At 40.3% G+C, this 19703-nt stretch overlaps 1 protein-coding gene across 4 annotated transcripts in view; it reads left to right on the top strand.

Moving 5' to 3' along the window:
* Positions 1 to 19703, top strand: part of MSRA (methionine sulfoxide reductase A) — a 364854-nt gene that overhangs the window by 17954 nt on the left and 327197 nt on the right. The window contains exons 1-2 of one of the 4 annotated variants that reach the window (XM_023225266.2): positions 14742 to 15232; positions 15433 to 15507. The exons of 2 other annotated variants lie outside the window; for them this stretch is intronic. Coding sequence is in view for 1 of the 2 variants with exons in the window: in XM_023225265.3 (XP_023081033.1) it covers positions 15220 to 15232 (13 nt within the window). In the remaining variant the exon portion in view is untranslated. Of the gene's footprint in view, positions 1 to 14741; positions 15233 to 15432; positions 15508 to 19703 lie in introns of those variants that run through there. One more of the 4 variants, XM_023225265.3, reaches the window with a different exon arrangement.

Below are 19703 nucleotides of genomic sequence, written 5' to 3'. Positions count from 1 at the left end.
ACCTCAGGTGATCTGCCTGCCTTGGCCTCCCAAAGTGCTGGGAGCTGGGATTATAAGTGTGAGCCACTGCACATGGCCAACATAAAGGAAATTGAGGGGTACCCGGATTTGAACTGGGGACCTCTTGATCTGCAGTCAGATGTTCTACCACTGAACTCTAACCCCTCTGCTGACTCCTGTCTAATTTTCTATCAAAACCTCACCCATGGCTTTGGTGGCTGATGCCTGCACCCCAGCACTGTGAGGGCCAAGGCAAGAGGATGCTTGAAGCCCAGAGTTTGAGACTAGACTGGACAACAAAGTGAGACCCCCAACTGTACAAAAATATATTTAAAAAATTTCCTGGGTGTGGTGGTGTGCACCTGTAGTCCCAGCTACTTAGGAGGCTGAGGCAGGAAGATTGCTTGAGCACAGGAGGTCAAGACTGAGTGAGCTGTGATGGTGCCACTGCATTCCAGCCTGGGTGATGGTGCGAAACCCTGCTGCTAAAAAAACCAAAAAGCCAAACAAAACAAAGCAAACCCAACAAAACCTGACCCTTAACACAGGTGAGAACGTCCTAGATTTTCCTGAAGACCAGAAGGAGTGATGGGGGAGGGGCCACACCACACACACCACGGAAGGGGGCCTGGGGGGCCTCTAACCCTGGTTACTCCTGCTGCTGAGATGGCCTCATTCACAGCTTCTCCTTGCTTGAGGGCGAAGCTGCCCACCTTCCTTCCCAGCCCTCCTTTCGCCCTCCTAGGAAAATGTATGTCATCTTTTCTCCCACAAAACAGATGGAGCACTTCTATTTGGCGTGGGTTCTCACTAACATCCGTGCGCTAAGGGTCTCGTCTTTTACTGCCAAATCTTACCAAGTTGTTTTCTCAAGCAAAGGTGGGACTTGATAAACACTGACCTGGGATTAAATTGTGTTACCTTGGAGCTTGAACCGCATGTGGAACCAAATAGGCAAGAGGAGGTGGTGGCGGGGCTCGAGGGATCCCTCTCTGTGGCCTCCATTCCGGCGTGCTGTGACCCCCTTTGCCCATCCCACGGCTGCGCTTTATTCCACCCGCTCCTGCTGTGAAGGGGACTGTATTCACTCTATCACCTTATCCCTGGAGCACCGACCAAAGTGCCGTGAACAGAGTAGGAATTCAATCAATATTTACCGAGCGACTACATGTGCTCAGCACGGTGCTAATGGATGATTAGAAAAGTTAATAATCTCAGCTCTTAAGGAGTTTGTAGTCTAGTCAGGAAGCCAAAAATAACACAGATGAGAATCATTAAGCCTCCAAGCTGATGGCACTGACTGGGGGTGCATTTATCAAGAATTTGGAAGCACGTAACCATACTTACGTTCTTTGTTGCATACATAACATTTAAATTGTGACTCCCATCCAACTTATCACTCATTCAGATATGTTTCTTTTTCTGTGTTAAAAACAAAAATATAAAGCCATATTTCCAGTGATTTTTAAAGGGCCCAAAAGATTATGAATTTGATCTTAACATCAGCAAATGACAATGTAGTTTTAACAAGTTACTTTGAATTAGTCAAATCGAAAACTCACTTTAGATTTGTTTTCTGGCTAATATTCTAATTGAGAGACATTTCCATGGAGGTATTAGGATAAAATACTGTTTTTAGATATGTGACATTTCCCTGTATCTTACAAATCTCTTGGGTATCTCAAGAGAAATTTAATCCATCTGATTTTGATCCAAATATAATTTACTCACAATGATGGAGAAATATTTGATATCCAGAGAAATCTATTGATGCACTTAAAGCTTTTCTCCGGGGAAATAAGAAATCACATTTTTTTTTTTTCCGGGGGGAATCAGCAACCTACAATGTCTAATTTTTCTGCTTATTTAACAAAACCTGAGTTAAGTATCAAATTGGGCAGTTCCAAATCAGTTGTTTTTGAGTTTTTGAGTCTTTTAAACTATGCAAAGGAAATTTTCTTCAACGAGGTTTTCTTTTCTTCTTATTCTGACAGTTTCATCTGCTATCCTGTTTTTCCCCAAACAATGATTTTTGAAGATTTAAGGTAATAACACAATTTTGATGTCTGTGAATTAATGGTGTCTGTATTCACGATGTTTCAGACCTGTCAGAGCTTGGAAATAGCATTTAAATGTATTGCTTAATTTTAATTTTAAAATACTTTCTCTGAGAATTAGATCCCAGTCCTAAGTGACTACTTTGAATTTCAAAGAGGGGATTTAGGCCAAGGTACAGCTAAATTTTGTGCTCTTGAAAGACCTGAAATCCATTTACAAATAAAATTGAAGTCTTCGTATCAATATTACGTTTGGAAGTGAAATGTGCAAGGACTTGGGCAGTGTCACATCATTAGAGGCTGTTGGGTGCCATCGGGATCCTGTCGAGGCAGGGCCTGGCATTTCAGCGACCCTGCTACTCTGGATGCTGGTTATGGAGTACCCTCTGACTTCTCCCCGTGACTTGTCCACGCTTCCAAGTTCTGACTTCTGGCCGCCTAAGGATGATGGTGTTCTAGCTCTTCTCTTTCACAGTAGGTTTTGCATTTCTGACCTGGGCCTTAGCCTCATTCTTTAAGGTTTGCCTTCTGGCCAGAGCCCTGGGCAGGGGCCCAGCTCCTGCTCTGCAGCCCTCTGCTGCCTGCAGCTAACAGCAGTGACCCCTGCCCGGCTCCACTGGCTCATGGGATCTGATGCCTGGATCATTGCAATAGTCTTCTGGTCTCTTCTTTTAGTTCATAAAATAGATCTTAACCATGTAAACCTTCCTAAATATTATTTCACATGAGGATTGGCTCAATTGTAGTGGGTAGGTATACAAACTGGAGACAGACTACCTGGGTTTAGTCCCAACCCTGAAATTTGTTACTCTGTGACCTTGAGCAAGTTGCATGACCTTGGTCAAGCTAGTTAAGGTCTCTGTGCCTTAATTTTTCCTAGGCTGAAAAATGGGGTTGATGATAGCCTGATGAGGTAGGTATTATTACTGTGAAGATTAAATGACACAAAAGGAGAAGTGTTTAGAACAGTGTGTGGCTATAGTAAGTGCTAAATAAAATTAGTTATTACATTTATTGCCCTATCCTTTTAGAATTTGCTGTTTTAGAATTTTAGAATGTTTTTAATCTTCAATACTCACTATCTTTTTTAATAGAAGTAGGTCTCAAGTTTAGAGATAGCTATAGGCTTTGCGAATTCAGTAACATTCTTTTATTTAAAAAAATTTATTTTTGCAAATGATGCTGGTTCCCCTTTATATTTAATATAAAATTTCCTTTAAAAATCTAGGTAAAAAGAAGTGAGTTTAAAACATACCGAGTAAATCATAAATTAATTGTACTGTAGTTTTAAATACGGCAAAAATCATGAACACAGTGCTCAAAGGCCTGAAGTTTGAGGAAAATCTGTGAGGAGTGGATGCTTCGGGCCTCTGGCGGCTCTTAGCTGGCCTGGGGCTCTTTCTGTCCTCTGTGGGCCTCTGTTTTAGCCAGACAGCCACTGATCACTGCCACGCCCTGAGCGTTCCTGCCTTTGGGCTTTTTTCTTGAGAATATCCGCTCTGTTCCTCGTTTCTGATTTCCACTCATCCTCATGGCTCTGTTTGAGATGAGCATCACCTGTAAGGCCTCCCCATTGCCTGGCTCCGGGCCCCCCTCTTCCTCCAAACTTTCTTGTGCTATTGTATGTGTTTGGCAGTCATTTCTTGGCACGTGATATCTAATAATTTCCGTGTCTCTGTCCTGTTTCTGCAACTGGAAGATGAGTGGAAGCTTTTTTAGGTGGGGCAGTATTTTAGTTATCTCATTGATATCCCATTGAAGGCCCGATACAGTAGCTTGGATGCTATGTTAATATTTTCTGTTCTGTGTCCATATTGAGGTATCATTTGTGTACCACAAAATTCACCTCTTCTAAAGTAGTGGAGTTTCTTTTTAACAAGTTTGTACACTTGTGAAACCATCAATGCTGTCCAGTTTTAGAACACTGCCGTCACCCCCACAAGTTCTCTCCTGCCTCTTTGCAGTCAGTCTGCGCTCCTGCCTCCAGCTAACAATTGATCTGCTTTCTGTCTCTATAGTTCTCTTTTTAAAAAGAAACTTCATAGAAAAGGAATCATCCAACATGCAGTCTTTTCTATCTGGACTTTTCTACCTAGCATAATGTTGCTGTGGTTCTTCCATGTTGTTGCACTTACTAGTAATTGTTTCATTTTATTCCTTAGTGGCAGTAGACTGTGCTCCTGGGCATTCGGATTGTTTCCAGTTTTGAGGTATGATGAATAATTCTTCTGTGAAGGTACAGGTCTTTTTGTGAACGCATTTTCATTTCTCATGGATAGATCTTGGAGTGGAAATGACTGGTTCCTGTGATCAGTGTAACTTTTTAAGAAACTGCTAAACTGTTTACCATTTTATATTCCCACCGGCAGCATATGAGGATTCGCTTCTGTATATACTTGCCACACTTGGTATTGTCTATCTTTATCCTAATAGCCTTTCTAGCGGGTGATGAGGCATGAACTGAGGATGACTCTTGGGTTTTTAGGTTGAGCATTTGGATGTTGGTGCTACCGTTTAATGGAAGGTTGAAAAAGGAATGAAGTTTTTTGAGAAAAAACCAAGAATTCTGGTTTGGCCAAATTGAGTTTGAGATGCCAATTAGCCTTTCAAGAAGTACTTTTAAGTAGGAAGTTGAATGTATGAAGGCACCTATGTTAATTTCAGCTTTGTGAATTCATTCAATAATGAAACCTGGGATGGTTGCTTTAAATTTTTGTACCCTAGAAATTAATCTGATGGTCTGGACAAGTCACATAATTTCAGATGCCAGTTTCCTCATCCATAAAGTAATACCTATTTTCCTCCAAAGCTTAGGTGAGGAGTGAATGAGTTAAAGAGTGCATCTTGGCCGGGCGCGGTGGCTCAAGCCTGTAATCCCAGCACTTTGGGAGGCTGAGATGGGCGGATCACGAGGTCAGGAGATCGAGACCATCCTGGCTAACATGGTGAAACCCCGTCTCTACTAAAAATACAAAAAAAAAAAAACTAGCCGGGCGAGGTGGCGGGCGCCTGTAGTCCCAGCTACTCGGGAGACTGAGGCAGGAGAATGGCGTGAACCCGGGAGGCGGAGCTTGCAGTGAGCTGAGATCCGGCCACTGCACTCCAGCCCGGGTGACAGAGCGAGACTCCGCCTCAAAAAAAAAAAAAAAAAAAAAGAGTGCATCTTACTGTGGTGGTTATTCTTAATACATGATTTCACCTTTCATTTATTTCATTTTTATGTCCGTTGTGGCTTCTAACCTCATATTTCATACGTAACAGGTACTCAGTAAATACTGACTTAATGAATCAATGAGTGCAAGTCATGACTAGATGCTGGTGGAGAAGGAAGGAGGGAGAGGGAAAGGAGAGGAGAGGTGAGGTGAAGAGAGTTGGGCCAGTGAGAGGAAAGAGAAGGGAATGGCTATAATTTGGATTGGCCTTAGGAAGGAGGCCCTCGGAATTCCACACTGGAGCTTTGTGGAAAGGAAGTTTATCTTCTCTGGCACCAGGGAGGCAGCATGGAGAACGTTATTTTGGGAGATGTTTCAATGATAAGACTTGTCACGTGTAAAGCATGGTTGTGTTTGCAAAGTGTCTTATCTTCCTACTAGACTTTAAGCGTCTTGAGGGTTGGAACCTTTCTGATGTGCCTCTGTGTTTCCCAGAGCTTTACTAATTTCCGCATCCTATAAATACAATAAATGCCTATGAAATGAGTATGTTTTTAAAACTTCTTTCTTTAAGTGAAATGATATGCATTTGGTCGGTGGTGGACGACTCATGAACAGGTTGTTTCCTTCCTGTGTCCCTGGGAGAGCGTGTCTGTGCTTCTGCCACAGCTCATGCAGGGCCTGTATTTATTTGTTTATTTATTTATTTATTTATTTATTTTTGAGGCGGAGTCTCTGTCGCCCAGGCTGGAGTGCAGTGGCCGGATCTCAGCTCACTGCAAGCTCCGCCTCCCGGATTCATGCCATTCTCCTGCCTCAGCCTCCTTAGTAGCTGGGACTACAGGCACCCGCCACCTCGCCCGGCTAGTTTTTGTATTTTTAGTAGAGACGGGGTTTCACCATGTTAGCCAGGATGGTCTCGATCTCCTGACCTCGTGATCCGCCCATCTCAGCCTCCCAAAGTGCTGGGATTACAGGCTTGAGCCACCGCGCCCGGCCCTGTATTTATAATTATTTGTTTGTACATCTGTCTGTCTTGAGCTCCATGATGGCAGGGGTTCCTTATCCCTTGGCTCATGCCCCGCAAGTAGTGGTTGTTCAGACAGTGCTGGAGAGAGTTGTTGGAGTGAATGGATGTGTCTAACACTTAAGGAATAGCGGGGAAAGGAGACCAGATCTGTGCTCTCTGGGGTTTCAGGTTGTAGCTCTAAGGATCTAAATTTCCAGAGGGAAAGAAAGTAGGGAAATGGTCCATAACTCAGTTGTCTTCCATTTTCTGTCCTGAGTGCTAGGTAGGTCTGTTCTTGATATGGTTGGTGGAGTGGCTGCCTGTCCCAGTCTTTAATGTCAGATGACAATATTAGCTTACGTTGTAAATATCCTGAGAGTGCCATACCCTCGAGGTTTCTTGTTAGGTTATTTCGTTAGGGAGTGTTTTCTGAGATTGGCTTAAAGCAAAGGATTTTAAACTTTTTCTAAGAGAGAAATGTTTAATTTATTTTAATTTTCATGGGTTCTGCAAATGCAGTAGACTTTCTGACAAAATCTCTGGTAAACCTCATACAAATAAATCACAGAAATGGAGGAATTAGGTAGGTGCAAAAGTAATTGCGGTTTTCGCCATTACTTTTAATGGCAAATACTTCAGTTAATGCAGGGGCGATCTAGAACCTCACCTGCTTATCATTTCTTGGTCCACTGTCAAAGCCCTGAAGCATCTGGGGGACTTGAGGGCTCCCTGGAAGGAAGTTGGAAAAACCCCAGATGTAGAGGAAGTCTGTTCATTTTGACTTCCCGTTTCTTCTGCCACTCGCAAGAGACTTCTGTTAAGTCTGTAGAAAGACTTCCCTGTGCTACCATTTGTAACCACCAACTATGGGAACCCTAGTTCACTGTTGGTGGGGATGTGTTTTGGTATAGCCGTTATGGAAAACAGGATGAAGGTTCCTAAAGAAGTTAAAAATAGGACTTCCATATGACCCAGTAATTCCTCTTCTGGGAATATACCCAAAGGAGATGAAATCGTTACCTTGTAAAGATGTCTGCCCTCCATTGTCTGCTGCAGCATTCACAATAGCTGAGATGTGGAAACCAATGTCTACCAAGGGAGGAGTTGGCCAGGCGCGGTGGCTCACACCTGTAATCCCAGCATTTCTGGAGGCTGAAGCGGGCGGATCACTTGAGGTCAGGAGTTTGAGACCAGCCCAGCCAACATGGTGAAACCTCATCTCTACTAAACATATAAAAATTAGCTGAGTGTGGTGGCTGCAAGCCTGCAGTCCCAGCTACTCTACAGGCTGAGGCAGGAGAATTGCTTGAACCCAGGAAGATGAGGTTGCAGTAAGCTGAGATCACACTATTGTACTCCAGCCTGGGCAACAGAGTGAGACTTCATCTCAAAAAAAAAAAAAAAAAAAAAAACTATCAAGGGAGGAATAAGGACCATGTGGTATATGTATACAATGGCATATTAGCCTTAAGAAAGAAGATCTTGCCATTTGCCACAGCACGGATGGACCTAAAGGATGTTATGCTAAGTGACATAAGCCACAGAGAAATATTACATAATCTCACTTATATGAAATATTTTTAAAAAGATCTCAAATATTAATACACAGAGAATAAAGCAGCAGTTTCCATGGGTTGCAGGTAGGGAGAGGAATTGGGGAGATGTAGATCAAAGGATTAAAAAAAAAGCAGATATGTTGGACAAATGAGAGATCTAATGTGCAACATGAGGACTAAAGTTATTAAACTTGTATTGTATTAGGGATTTTTGTTAAATAAGTAAATTTTAGCTGCTTTTGTCACACACATACACAGTAACCCTGAGATGATGGATTTGTTAGTCTGCTTCACTGTAGTAACCATTTTACTGTCTATATGTATATCCCATAACATCACGTTGTGAAACTCAAATATACACAGTAAAATTTATTTTTTTTTAAAACAACACTTCTAAGAATCAGCTCCTTTTGTTTCCCTTTTGTGTTCATTTTGACCTCCTCTTTGAGCTTGAATCAAAAGGTTTTGAGGCCACCAGTAAATCAGGTAAACAGTACAAACTGGAGGGAAAATGCCCCATATTTGTGAATTTGCCATTGCACATTCCCATGGACAGCGTCTGATGCGGGTATAGAAAGCAGCATCCTGTCCAAGGACGTGGCTAGGAGGGGAAACCACAGCAGGTAGAAGATAGGTAGGTATTTGTCTTAGTCCGTTTTGTGTTGCTATAACGGAATACTTGAGGCTGTGTAATTTATACAGAAAAGAAGTCGTCTTCGTTCACAGTTCTGTAGGCTGTATAAGAAATATGGCACTAGCATCTGCTGACCTCCGGTGAGGACCTTTGTGCTGCATCAGAACTTGGTGGAGAAGGTCAAAGGAGAAGCGAGCACCTGCGAAGAAGGACCAAACCCAAGGGGCGTCCTGGCTTTATAACAACCTACTCTCAGGGAACAAATCTGTTTCTTTAGAAACAGTCTCATTTCATGAGAGTGAGAACTCACTTCGTCCCTTGGGAATGGCACAAATCCGTTCGTCTGGGATATGCCCCTATGACCCAGATACCTCCCAGGAGGTCCCACCTCCCAATACCATCACACTGGGTATCAGATTTCAACTTGAGACTTGGTGAGGACAAGCAAACCACATCCAAACCACAGCAGCATGAAAGGAGATGAGTCAGGTCTTGGGTTAGTACTGAAAAGGTCCGTGTGTGCCTGCTGGGATTCGTAGTGCACATAGAGAGCAAAGTGAGTCCTGGGAAGCAGAGACTGAACATGCAGAGGGGGCTAGGGCGTGTTAAAATTTTGAATTCCCTAGGGCCTGGCAGTGTGAGTTGGAAGACAAAAATGACTGGGTGCCTCTGGGAGGGCCTAGCAGTCCAGGAGAGCAGAAGCTCTCAGAGCCAGAACCAAGGGAGCTGGCAGAAGGGAGTGGTGTTTGGATGGAACCAGGAATGCTGGAGTTGGCTGGGATGGAACCAAGAAGTCAAAACAGAGTAAGGCACTAGAGTTAGCTGGGCAGATTCCCAAAGCAGATTCAGGTGGATAAGCGTTTAGCTAATGTATAGTATTGCCTCTGTGTAAGAGGCTATAAAGGATTTTTGTGAGTTTACTTTGGGTTGTAACACCTGTAAATACTGGAGAGATGGACTGCAACTTTAAAAAAGTTGATAAAATTCACATACCATAAAACTTGTCATTTTATTATGTACAATCCAGTGGTTTTTCATACATTCACTTTGTTGTGCAGACATCACCATTAAACCATAAAAATGTTTGGTTCACTCCAAAAAGAAACCCCATAGTCACTGGCAGTCACTTCCCAGTCTTCCTCTGCCCAGGTCCTGGCAACCAATAAGCTATGTTCTGTGTCGATGGATTTGTTTCTTCTGAACCTTTCATATATATGGAATCATACAATATGCGGACTTTTGTGTCTGGCTTTTTCATTTAGCATACTTTTTTCTTTTTTCTTTTTTCTTTTTTTTTTTTTTTTGAGACGGAGTCTAGCTCTGTCGCCCAGGCTGGAGTGCAGTGGCCAGATCTCAGCTCACTGCAAGCTCCGCCTCCCGGGTTTACGCCATTCTCCTGCCTCAGCGTCCCAAGTAGCTGGGACTACAGACGCCCACCACCTCGCCCGGCTAGTTTTTTGTATTTTTTAGTAGAGACGGGGTTTCACCGTGTTAGCCAGGATGGTCTCGATCTCCTGACCTCGTGATCTGCCCGTCTCGGCCTCCCAAAGTGCTGGGATTACAGACTTGAGCCACCGCGCCCGGCCTAGCATACTTTATTCAAAGGCCCATCCATGCTGTAGCATGTGTCAGTGCTTCCTTCCTTTGTGTTGTTGAGTAATATTCTAATGTAGGGCCCAACAACCTTGTATCTATTCAATAGCTGCTGGACATGGAGATTGTTTGCATTTTGGGTTATTGTGAACAGTGCTTTTGTGGGCATTTGTGTCTGCATTTTTGTCAGATGCTTTTCTGTGTGGAGATGATCATATGGGTTCTGTACATGGTTCTATTAACATGGTATTTTACATCGATTGAGTTGTATATGTTGGACCGGTCTTGTATTCCTGGGATAAATCACACTTGGTCATGGCTTATAATCCTTTTTATATGTTACTGTGTTCAGTCTGATAGTTTTTTATTCAGAATTTTTTCATCTATATTCATAAGGAATATTGGTCTGTAGTGTTTTAAGTTTTTACTTAATGTTCATTATTCATTTTTAAAACCTGACAAAATTGTATATATGCTATAAAATATATTTTGAAATATGTATACATTGTAGAATGGCTAAATCAAGCTAATTATGTGCATTGCTTCACGTATTCTTTTTTGTGATGTCACATATTGCAGAGTCTTATTTTTAAAGGCCAAATAGTGTTCCATTTGCCATATGTATTTTCTTCGTTTATCTGTTGATGGACACTTAGGCTGATTTCATGTCTTGGCTATTATGAATAATGCTGCAGTGAACATGGGAGTGCAGGTCGTCTTCAGTATACTGATTTCATTTTCTTTGGATATATACTCAGAAGTGTGATTGCTGGATTATATGGTAGTTCTAGTTTTTTTTGAGGTGGAGTGTTGCTCTTGTCACCCAGGCTGGAGTGCAATGGTGTGATCTCGGCTCACTGCAACCTCCGCCTCCCAGGTTCAAGTGATTCTCCTGCCTCAGCCTCCCGAGTAGCTGGGATTAAAGGTGCCTGCCACCACGCCCGGCTAACTTTTGTGTTTTTAGTAGAGATGAGATGGGGTTTTGCCATGTTGGCCAGGCTGGTCTCGAACTCCTGTCCTCAGGCAGTCTGCTTGCCTCAGCCTCCCAAAGTGTTGGGATTACCGGTGTGAGCCACCGTGCCCGGCCGGTAGTTCTATTTTTAATTTTTGAGGAACCTCCATACTGTTTTCCTTAATGGCTGTATTAATTTGTATTCCTTTCAATGGTGTAGATGGTGCCCTTTTCTCCACATTCTCGCCAATACCTGTTTTTGTTGATCTTTTTCGTAGCAGCCATTCTAATAGATGTGAGGTAAAGGGTCTGTAGTAGTCTTGCAGTGTCTTTGCTGATATTCCGTATTTGTTTTCTTGTTCTTTATTTCATTTATTTCCACTCTAGTCTTTATTATTTCTTCATTATTTAGGAGTGTTATTTAATTTCCATATATTTGTGCTTTTTCCTTTCTTTTTTTTTTTTTTTTTTGTCTGTATTGATTTCTACTTTTATTTCATTGTGGTTGGAAAACACACTTTGACTCAATCATTTTAAATTTGAGGTTCATTTTATAACCTTAAACATATTGTCTGCTGGAGGAAGTTCCATGTGTCGTTAAGAATGTACATTCTGGCCGGGCACGGTGGCTCATGCCTGTAATCCCAGCACTTTGGGAGGTCAAGGTGGGCAGATCACGAGGTCAAGAGATGGAGACCATCCTGGCCAACATAGTGAAACCCCATCTCTACTAAAAATACAAAAATTAGCTGGGCGTGGTGGCGGGTGCCTTTAGTCCCAGCTACTTGGGAGGCTGAGGCAGGAGAATCGCTTGAACCCAGGAGGTGGAGGTTGCAGTGAGCTGAGATCGTGCCACTGCACTCAGCCTGGTGACAGAGTGAGACACCCTCTCCAAAAAAAAAAAAAAAAAAATTCTGCTGTTGGGTATATTGCTTGGTAGATGTCTGTTGGTACTAGTTGATTTATAGTGTTGGTCGAGTTTTCTATTTCCTTGCTGATCTTTTGTCTGTCTGTTCTAGCAGTTGTGGAATGAAAGGTATTGAAGTCTCCAACTATCATTGTTGAATTACCTATTTTTCCCTTCAATTATTTTAGATTTTGCTTTGTGTATTTTGGGGCTCTGTTCTTACATATGTTTATATTGGTTGTCTCTTCTTGATGAATTAACCCTGTTAACATTTTAAAATGTCCTTCTTTATCTCTAGTAGCAAGAGTTTTCTTAAAGTCTGTTTCGCCTGTTAGTATAACTATTCCAGCTCTCTCTGGGTTTCTGTTTGCATGGTATATATATTTTCCATAGTTTTACTTTCAACCTTTTTGTGTCTTTAGGTGTAAAATGTGTCTTTTGTAGACAGCATATAGTTGAATTATGTTTTAAAATTTTAATCCATTCTACCAATCTGTGTCTTTTAATTGGAATGTTTAATTCATTTAAGTTTAATGCAATTACTGATGAGATAGGATTTATTTATGCTATTTGGCTATATTCAATGTATCTTTGTCTTTTTTGTTCTTCTATTACTGCCTTATTTTATGTTAAATATTTTCTCAAGTAACATTTTAATTTCCTTGCCATTTATTTTCCTCTATATTGTTGAGTTATTTGCTTAGTGGTTGCCCTGGGGATTACAGTTAACATCTTAATTTATAACAATCTAATTCAGATTAATGCCAACTTAATAATATACAAAAACTTTGCTCCTATATAGCTCTGTTCTATTCCTTCTTTACTCTTATTGTCACATATTACCTCTTTATACATTGTGTGCTTTTCAACATAGGTTTATAACAACCGTTTTATGCTTTTGTCATTTAAATCAGACAGAAAAGAGTACATTTATCCCATTTTAAATATTTTAGAAATGTTTAAGAATATTAAAAAATTTAAACTATATTACATGTTTTAAAATACATTTATACTATTTGTAAAATATTCACTTCTGCAGTTACCTTTATACTTACTCCTATATTTCTTCATTGATTTGATTTACTGTCTAGTGTCTTTTCATTTCAGCTTGGTGGAAACGTTCCTGTATTTCTTGTAGAGCAAGTCTGCTAGTAATGAACTCTGTTTTTATCTGGAATGTCTTAATGTCTCCTTCATTTTCGAAGAATAGTTTTGCTGACATAGAATTCTTAGTTGACAGTTATTTTCCTTTCAGCTCTTTGACTATGTTATCCCACTGCTTTCTGGTCTCCATGGTTTTCAATGACAAATCGGCTGTTAATCTTACCGAGGATTCCTTGCACATGATGAGTTGCTTCTCCCATGCTGCTTTCAAGAGTCTCTGTAGTCTCTGGCTACTAACAGGTTATTGGTTTTGAATTACAAATTCACTGTTAGCCCCTGCCCACGTTTCACCATCCGTATTTGAAAGGACAGCACAGGATGCTCTCGTCAGTGCTTTAGTTCAACCCTTTGATACCTCTGTAGCATTTGTTTGATCTATCAACTTTATGGTTTAGTAATACGTGGTTTTGTTTTTCACTGTCATTCAGAGTGATATTGATGTGATCTGTTCCCATAACTTATTCACTTAATAGGTTTGTTGAGCACCTGTATATGGAAGGCTCTATGCAAGACTTTGCTTTCTTAGATAAGTGACACATAATCCTAATTGTGAGGATGACACATTTGATTGGCAAAGCACACGTACTTAACTAATTACTATGCAGTTAGGATGAAGGTGTACTATGTGCATAAACATAGTAGTTTGGGAGCAAAGAGTAGGAAGTCACTGATTTTCATATTTGGTAGATGAGCAAACTGCGGAGATTAGATAGATTAGCAGTTTGAGACCTTGAGTTATCTAAATTTGAAAGTGACAGAATCAAGGACCAGAAGTCACTCTTCTGGGTTCTTTCTATGAAACAATGATGATTCTAGAATGTGGCTATTTTCTGTGTTCGAGCCTCATAGGCAAAAGTGATTTCTTACACCAGGTAAGTGTGTGAACCACAGACTGGCTGTTTTGCTTCAAAAGGTGTTTATGGTAAAAATAAAAGCAAACAGTACTTATTTAATCTTATTATATTGTATTAATATGAATTAAGTAAACAAGTGACTGTGTTAGACCTTGAGGTGTCAAAATATGAAAAGATACCTACTCTTATTAAATTTACCCTAGATGTTTTATTTTTCTTTTTTATTGTTATTTGTTTTGTCAAAAGAACTCCTCTCCTCCCTCCATCTGTAGTAAAATTTTGAATAGGTACAGTTTGTATTAGAGCCTCCTTAAAAATAAAGTTACAGATCAATCAAAACTATATTCATTCTCCATAGGATAAAGCATGACATTTCTGGGCATACAGTTTTAATTTTAATCTGCTTGCCTCCGTTTCTGTTCTCCCATGAGTCTTTGCAGCAGGACAAGGAAAAGCAAGTCTTATAAAAAGAAATACAGTATGTGGTGCTTATTAAAGTTACATACATCTCTTCTCACAGGAGAAATTTGATTTATTGCAGGTTGTGCATATGTCGCATATGGACATTTCTAGGGAACAGATTCCTTATTGCTGAGCAGTGAATGGCTTCTAGTACTCCATTATTGCTCCGGGAACATGTTAGTAATAATTATGAAAGGTAGAATACCATGAAATCTGTAAGGTGATTTGGCAGAAGTCGATGCTGTTGGTGCCAGGATTTGGGTACCGTACCACGGTTTCCTGTTTTCAAATGTATTAATTGATCCGCAAAGGACATCTTTTGGAGACAAGAATTCAGACAGACTGGCACAGCCTGGACCTCCGCCAAGACTGCTCGGAAGGTTGCCATACTGGGAGCAAAAGAGTGAGAGAGAGAAAGAGGGAGAGAGAGAGGCAGAGGGAGAGCTGAGGAAAGAAAAAAAGGCAAGACTTGGCACAGCTCAGTCAAATCAGCTTCTTTTGTCTGCTTTCTCGGCTTGAGCTTCAGGAAAGAAAACCGTCCTGGGGTACAGAAAAACTCAGAACTTTTTGGTTTTCAAACTTAGAAGGCTTTTTAAGTCTCTTGGGCTATTTGAAAGTGTTGGTACATACAATGACGTTTAGTCACCAGTATTAAGGGAAATAAAAGCCTTTTTCAAAACGAAGCTTCCACAGTGTCCATGCATTTGGGAAATACCATATTTGATTTTTTGCATGTATGATTATACCATGAGAGACAGGATTAATATAGAAGATGGCAAGGCAAATTTCTAATAGAGGGAATATTAATTTTCTACAAAATAAAGTTTGTTCATCAACACAAACCTGCTTTCAAATCAAATCAGAAAGACATCCTTCGGAATGTGTTCAGAACGTAAGTTTTTAGATTTTATTTTATTTTATTTTTAGACATTTATAGACATTAACTTTTCAAGGAGCCTTTCTAAGATTTTCTGCAGCCCAGCCAGGAAGTCAGAGTAAAAGTTGTTTTATCCATGTGTTTAAGAAAACGTTTTCTTAAAGCAACAGCTTTTATTTCTGCTGCTTCATGCTGTCCTAAACTACATCCCCCAGCAATTAGTGACAACACTGAAGACCAGAAAGGCAAGCTGAAGACACCAGACTTCGCTTGAAGGGCAAACAAGAAATGTGAGCTTGGTCATTATTTTTTTGTGTGTCTTTTGCTCTGAACCATTTTTGGGAGGTGGGTGGGGAGGTGTGTATGTCTAAGAGATGTATGCGATTAGTGAATTCTCATTGTGAGAAGGAAATGATGAAAGGTGATTTTTATGATGTTGGCAGAAATGGCTGGGAATGGTAGAGAATAGAAATTTAAATCTTTTGGAGAAGAAGTGGTGAGCTGTGTTTGCAATACTTGGAGAAAAATTCCTTAATTTTGGTTGATTAGATTTTATAATTAAACGATTCTGGTTCTCTCAAAATGTTTTAAGTAGGAGGAAAATTTAGAAAGTTTACCGATTTTCTTTTTAATACTACCTGGTGTTTTACTTAGGTATATACTTTATATCTAATTTCTGAACAATAAATCCTTCCTATTAGGCCTGATTGGGGTTGGATTGTGATAGTTCTGTTCTTAAAAATCAGCATTATTGTAGGAGAGGCTAACTGTAAGGCATGTGTTACTGTGGACCACCCTCATTGTAAGTATTCTGTTTTTAAAGAGAGTTTGAGTTGTAGGATTAGGTTATGACTTCCTATAATCATGTATTTTCTTTTTATTTTATATGCTGAAAGAATACAGGAAAATGGTATCTATTCACATAAGTACTCATCATTTTGGGCAGTGTGAAAGACTGCCCCTGGCTCTGTGCTTTTGTTTTGTGTATGTAATCATTGATTTGTTAATCCTTCGACAATAAAAACCTGTCTATAGCTTTCCATTATTGCGCGCCTTAAATGATCAATTGTTTCAGATGTTTTTTATAAAATTATAGTGACACATCAGCAATCCTGAAAATGGCATTTAATATATAAATATGATTGAAAAATATATGAAATCAGAGGAGTTTGAACAGTTAAGCTTAAGTATATTCTTCAACTTTTTAATGAATCAACATTTTGATTTTCAGTAAAATGAAATCACTGAACGTTTATGTGTGTTGCCAAAATGACAACCTTTGTTTAAGAAGCTCCTTTGTACACTACCTCGCTGATACTCCTAACATGGACGCCACGACATGAAAGACGTGCTGATAGGCACTGGGAGGAAATGTTTGCCTGACTGCAGTCTTCCTTTTTGAATTGATTACAGGATCGTTCATGCCTATACTAAAAACAACAATATATGAAACAAAAAGAAAGTTCAGCAAATAAGTTTAAATGAGAGCTTCATTTCAATACTGACCGTCTTATTGCCGATTTAGATTTACTTCCATTTACTTCTTAAACATTTAACATAACTTCTTGCCTTTTAGGTTTGCTAAATATATAACTTATTTAATTTTTTAAGGCCATTTTTTCTTGAAGTTAAAATAATTTTGCCAGCTGATTTCTTAACTTCTTTGCAGCGAACTCAGAACAAACTTATATCCAAACTATTTCATGTCCAATTATTTTCTAACAGTATGATCAAAAGTAGGTGAATTAAAAGACAAATATGTCAGAATATACCTTAAGAAATAATAAATTTTTCAATACTGGTAAAACTACATGTTACAGAGTGTATTAAACTTAAAATTTGATAAATATTAGTTATTATAGTCACTGAAGTTTCTTACCAGTAGATTCTCTCTGGCCTACTCATTACATAGCTTAAAATGAAAGAAAATCTCCTGTAAAGATGTTCCTTGTAAACCGGGTGTAATAGACATGTCTTTGTGCAAGCTTTTGTTTTTTAAAAAAAGTATGGTTAAGAAATTGCGTTGATTACATTTTTTTAAAAAGACATTTAGTTGTAACATAATGCATGCTTCTTTGCTTTTTTAGACCTTTTATACTGCAAACACATTGACATTTAGGTTATTAACTATTTTGATATTAGTATTAATATTTCAAATCTTATTTTAAAGTATATAAATACTAGTGGTTTGATTGTAAATGCACTCTATCTCAGCTCATATTTATTGTTGTTTGAATTGTATAATATTGCGAAGTAAAATTAAGGCAGAAATGCATTAATATTTAACTGCTACTTGATGCCTATTATTAAATTCCATTTTGATGTATGTACCTGAACATGCAAGCACATTATTCTACAAATTAATGCTAACTTCTCAGGGAGCGTTAGTCCAGTATTTTATAATTACTGACTCATTTATTCATTTAATTAACAAATGTTTATTGAGCACTCACTTAAATATGCTAATATTTTATTGATAAAGTTATTTTGGGTAACGGGGATGGAAGAGGGAATAGATTTAAAATAAAGTTTAAACGCCTAGATAGAAAAAGGCAGTACTATAATGAGATTTATTTCAACAAAGTATGTTCACTTTTCTTGCACAATACACATATTGTAGAGTGTGATTATAAAAAATCAGGAGATTAATTGTATTACACGTAGCTGTAAGAATCTTGTTTTATGACTATTTTGGTTGTTACATTTTATTGGCCAAAAAACTTGAGTTGTTCAAGTCTTCTGACAGACATGTAAAATAAGCAATTCAAATCAGGGAGGAAGAAACTAAGATTGAGCCACTGCTCATATGCTGGATCTTACATATGTCAAAGCAGGTGTAATTGAACCTTCCAAGATGTGGCTACAATGTAAGCCACAGTGGCCTGTTTATGTGGGATTTTTTTCTTTCCTTTGTTTTCTGTTGTGAGACAAAGGAGGAAGATAAGGCCCATCCCACATCCTGAGGCCAGCATGGCCCTTTGAAAGAAAGTTTGCTAGGGGGTGGTGTATTTTAAATGGACCTATCAGTTCACTTTCTATATTCTAGTGGTTTGCGTGTGTGTGAATGTGTGTGAGAGAGAGAGTGCATTTAACTCAGTGGCCTAACTTTATTCCATGCAGTTGTTCTCTGATACAAAAAGGAGGCATAAGTTCATCTTTGAAGAGGAGATAAAAGTCACGTGATCGGAGGAGATGTGCTTGTAGGCTGCTTTGGTCGCCCAGGCGTGAGGCAGAGCTGCTGGCCCATGGAATGGAGATGAGAAGTGTCTCGGCCGCGGGTATACACTGCTGAGGTTATTCAGCAGATACTCCCAGAGGACTTGCTCTGTGCCAGGCAAAAGGTAGCATAGCTGCCCACAGGAATTCCTGATGTAGTTGGGTAGAGGAGAGGATAGGAATAATGGATGAATGCGGATACCTTTTCAGGTTACCAAATACCTTCGCCTGTTAATTCTGTGTAATCCAAGCAGCCATGCTGGGCACAGGGACTGGTACGCAATGGCCACTTAATAAGTATTTATTCATGAAATAAACCGAGTGGTGAACTAGAGTATTATCTTCTTGAGTCTTATTTGACTAAGAGAGAGTTTTTTCCTTCATGGGTGGGAAAACAAAAATTGCTCTGCTTTCTTTCTTGTTTCTCTGTTGCTGGTTATGGGTTTAGAGGGGTGCAGCAGAGGGCCACATTATTTGTGACCATGTTAGGCTCTCTTGAGGTGGCCATTGGAGAAGATATAAAACAAGGACTTGCCTGGTATGGGGTGGCCCTGGACACCTGGTTTCTCTCTGGCCAGCTGTCCGTTGTCTTGCATTCCCTGTGTCCTCATTTTCCCAAAGGATCCCATACTGTACCTTAGGACTTGGTGGTGTGGCCTGAGCATGCAGCCTGCCAGTGGAATGCCCAGTGAGTTTAAAGTGTTTCTTTTGAGGGCAGGACAAAGGCAGAGGAGATTGAGACAGAGAAGGTAGTGAGGGCAGTTGCGCAGAGCTGTGGGCGCTGCCCAGCAAGCAGCTTCAGTCTTGTTGTAGATGCAGCACCAGGGGGCTGTGAGGGAGCGAGGATGAATGTGGGGTCTTGAGTTAGACTGCAGTATCAGCAACTGCAGGCGTTGAGAGGGCATAACGTGTTATTGCGGGGGCTGCCTGAGGGGATGTAAATGGGTTGCTGAGGCCAGTTCATGTCGAACAGCGTCTTTCTGGGTCTTTCTCCAGGGAGATTTTGATGCCCGGGAGAGGGAGAGGCAGGAGTCAGGATCATTGTGTGCAGTTCTGTGTCCAAGGCAGTGAGGAGCTGGAATTTAGCCTCTGCTTTGCTGCCCAAGACCTGTGCCTTGATCTGCTGCAGGAAGGTACCAAGTCCCCATTGTGCTTGTGGAGGTTCTGGGGTGCATACACGCTTGTGATTGGAATAGCAGGTATTGGGAGAAGGTCAAAGGTCTGTGAATTGCAGTATCTGACCATGGAGTCTAGGGGGCGAGGGGATGTG

The sequence above is a fragment of the Piliocolobus tephrosceles genome, chromosome 7 (genome assembly GCF_002776525.5).
Source record: "Piliocolobus tephrosceles isolate RC106 chromosome 7, ASM277652v3, whole genome shotgun sequence".
NCBI lineage: Eukaryota > Metazoa > Chordata > Mammalia > Primates > Cercopithecidae > Piliocolobus > Piliocolobus tephrosceles.
The sequence above is the reverse complement of the archived record's forward strand: the minus strand, read 5'-3'. Positions and strand labels throughout refer to the sequence as shown.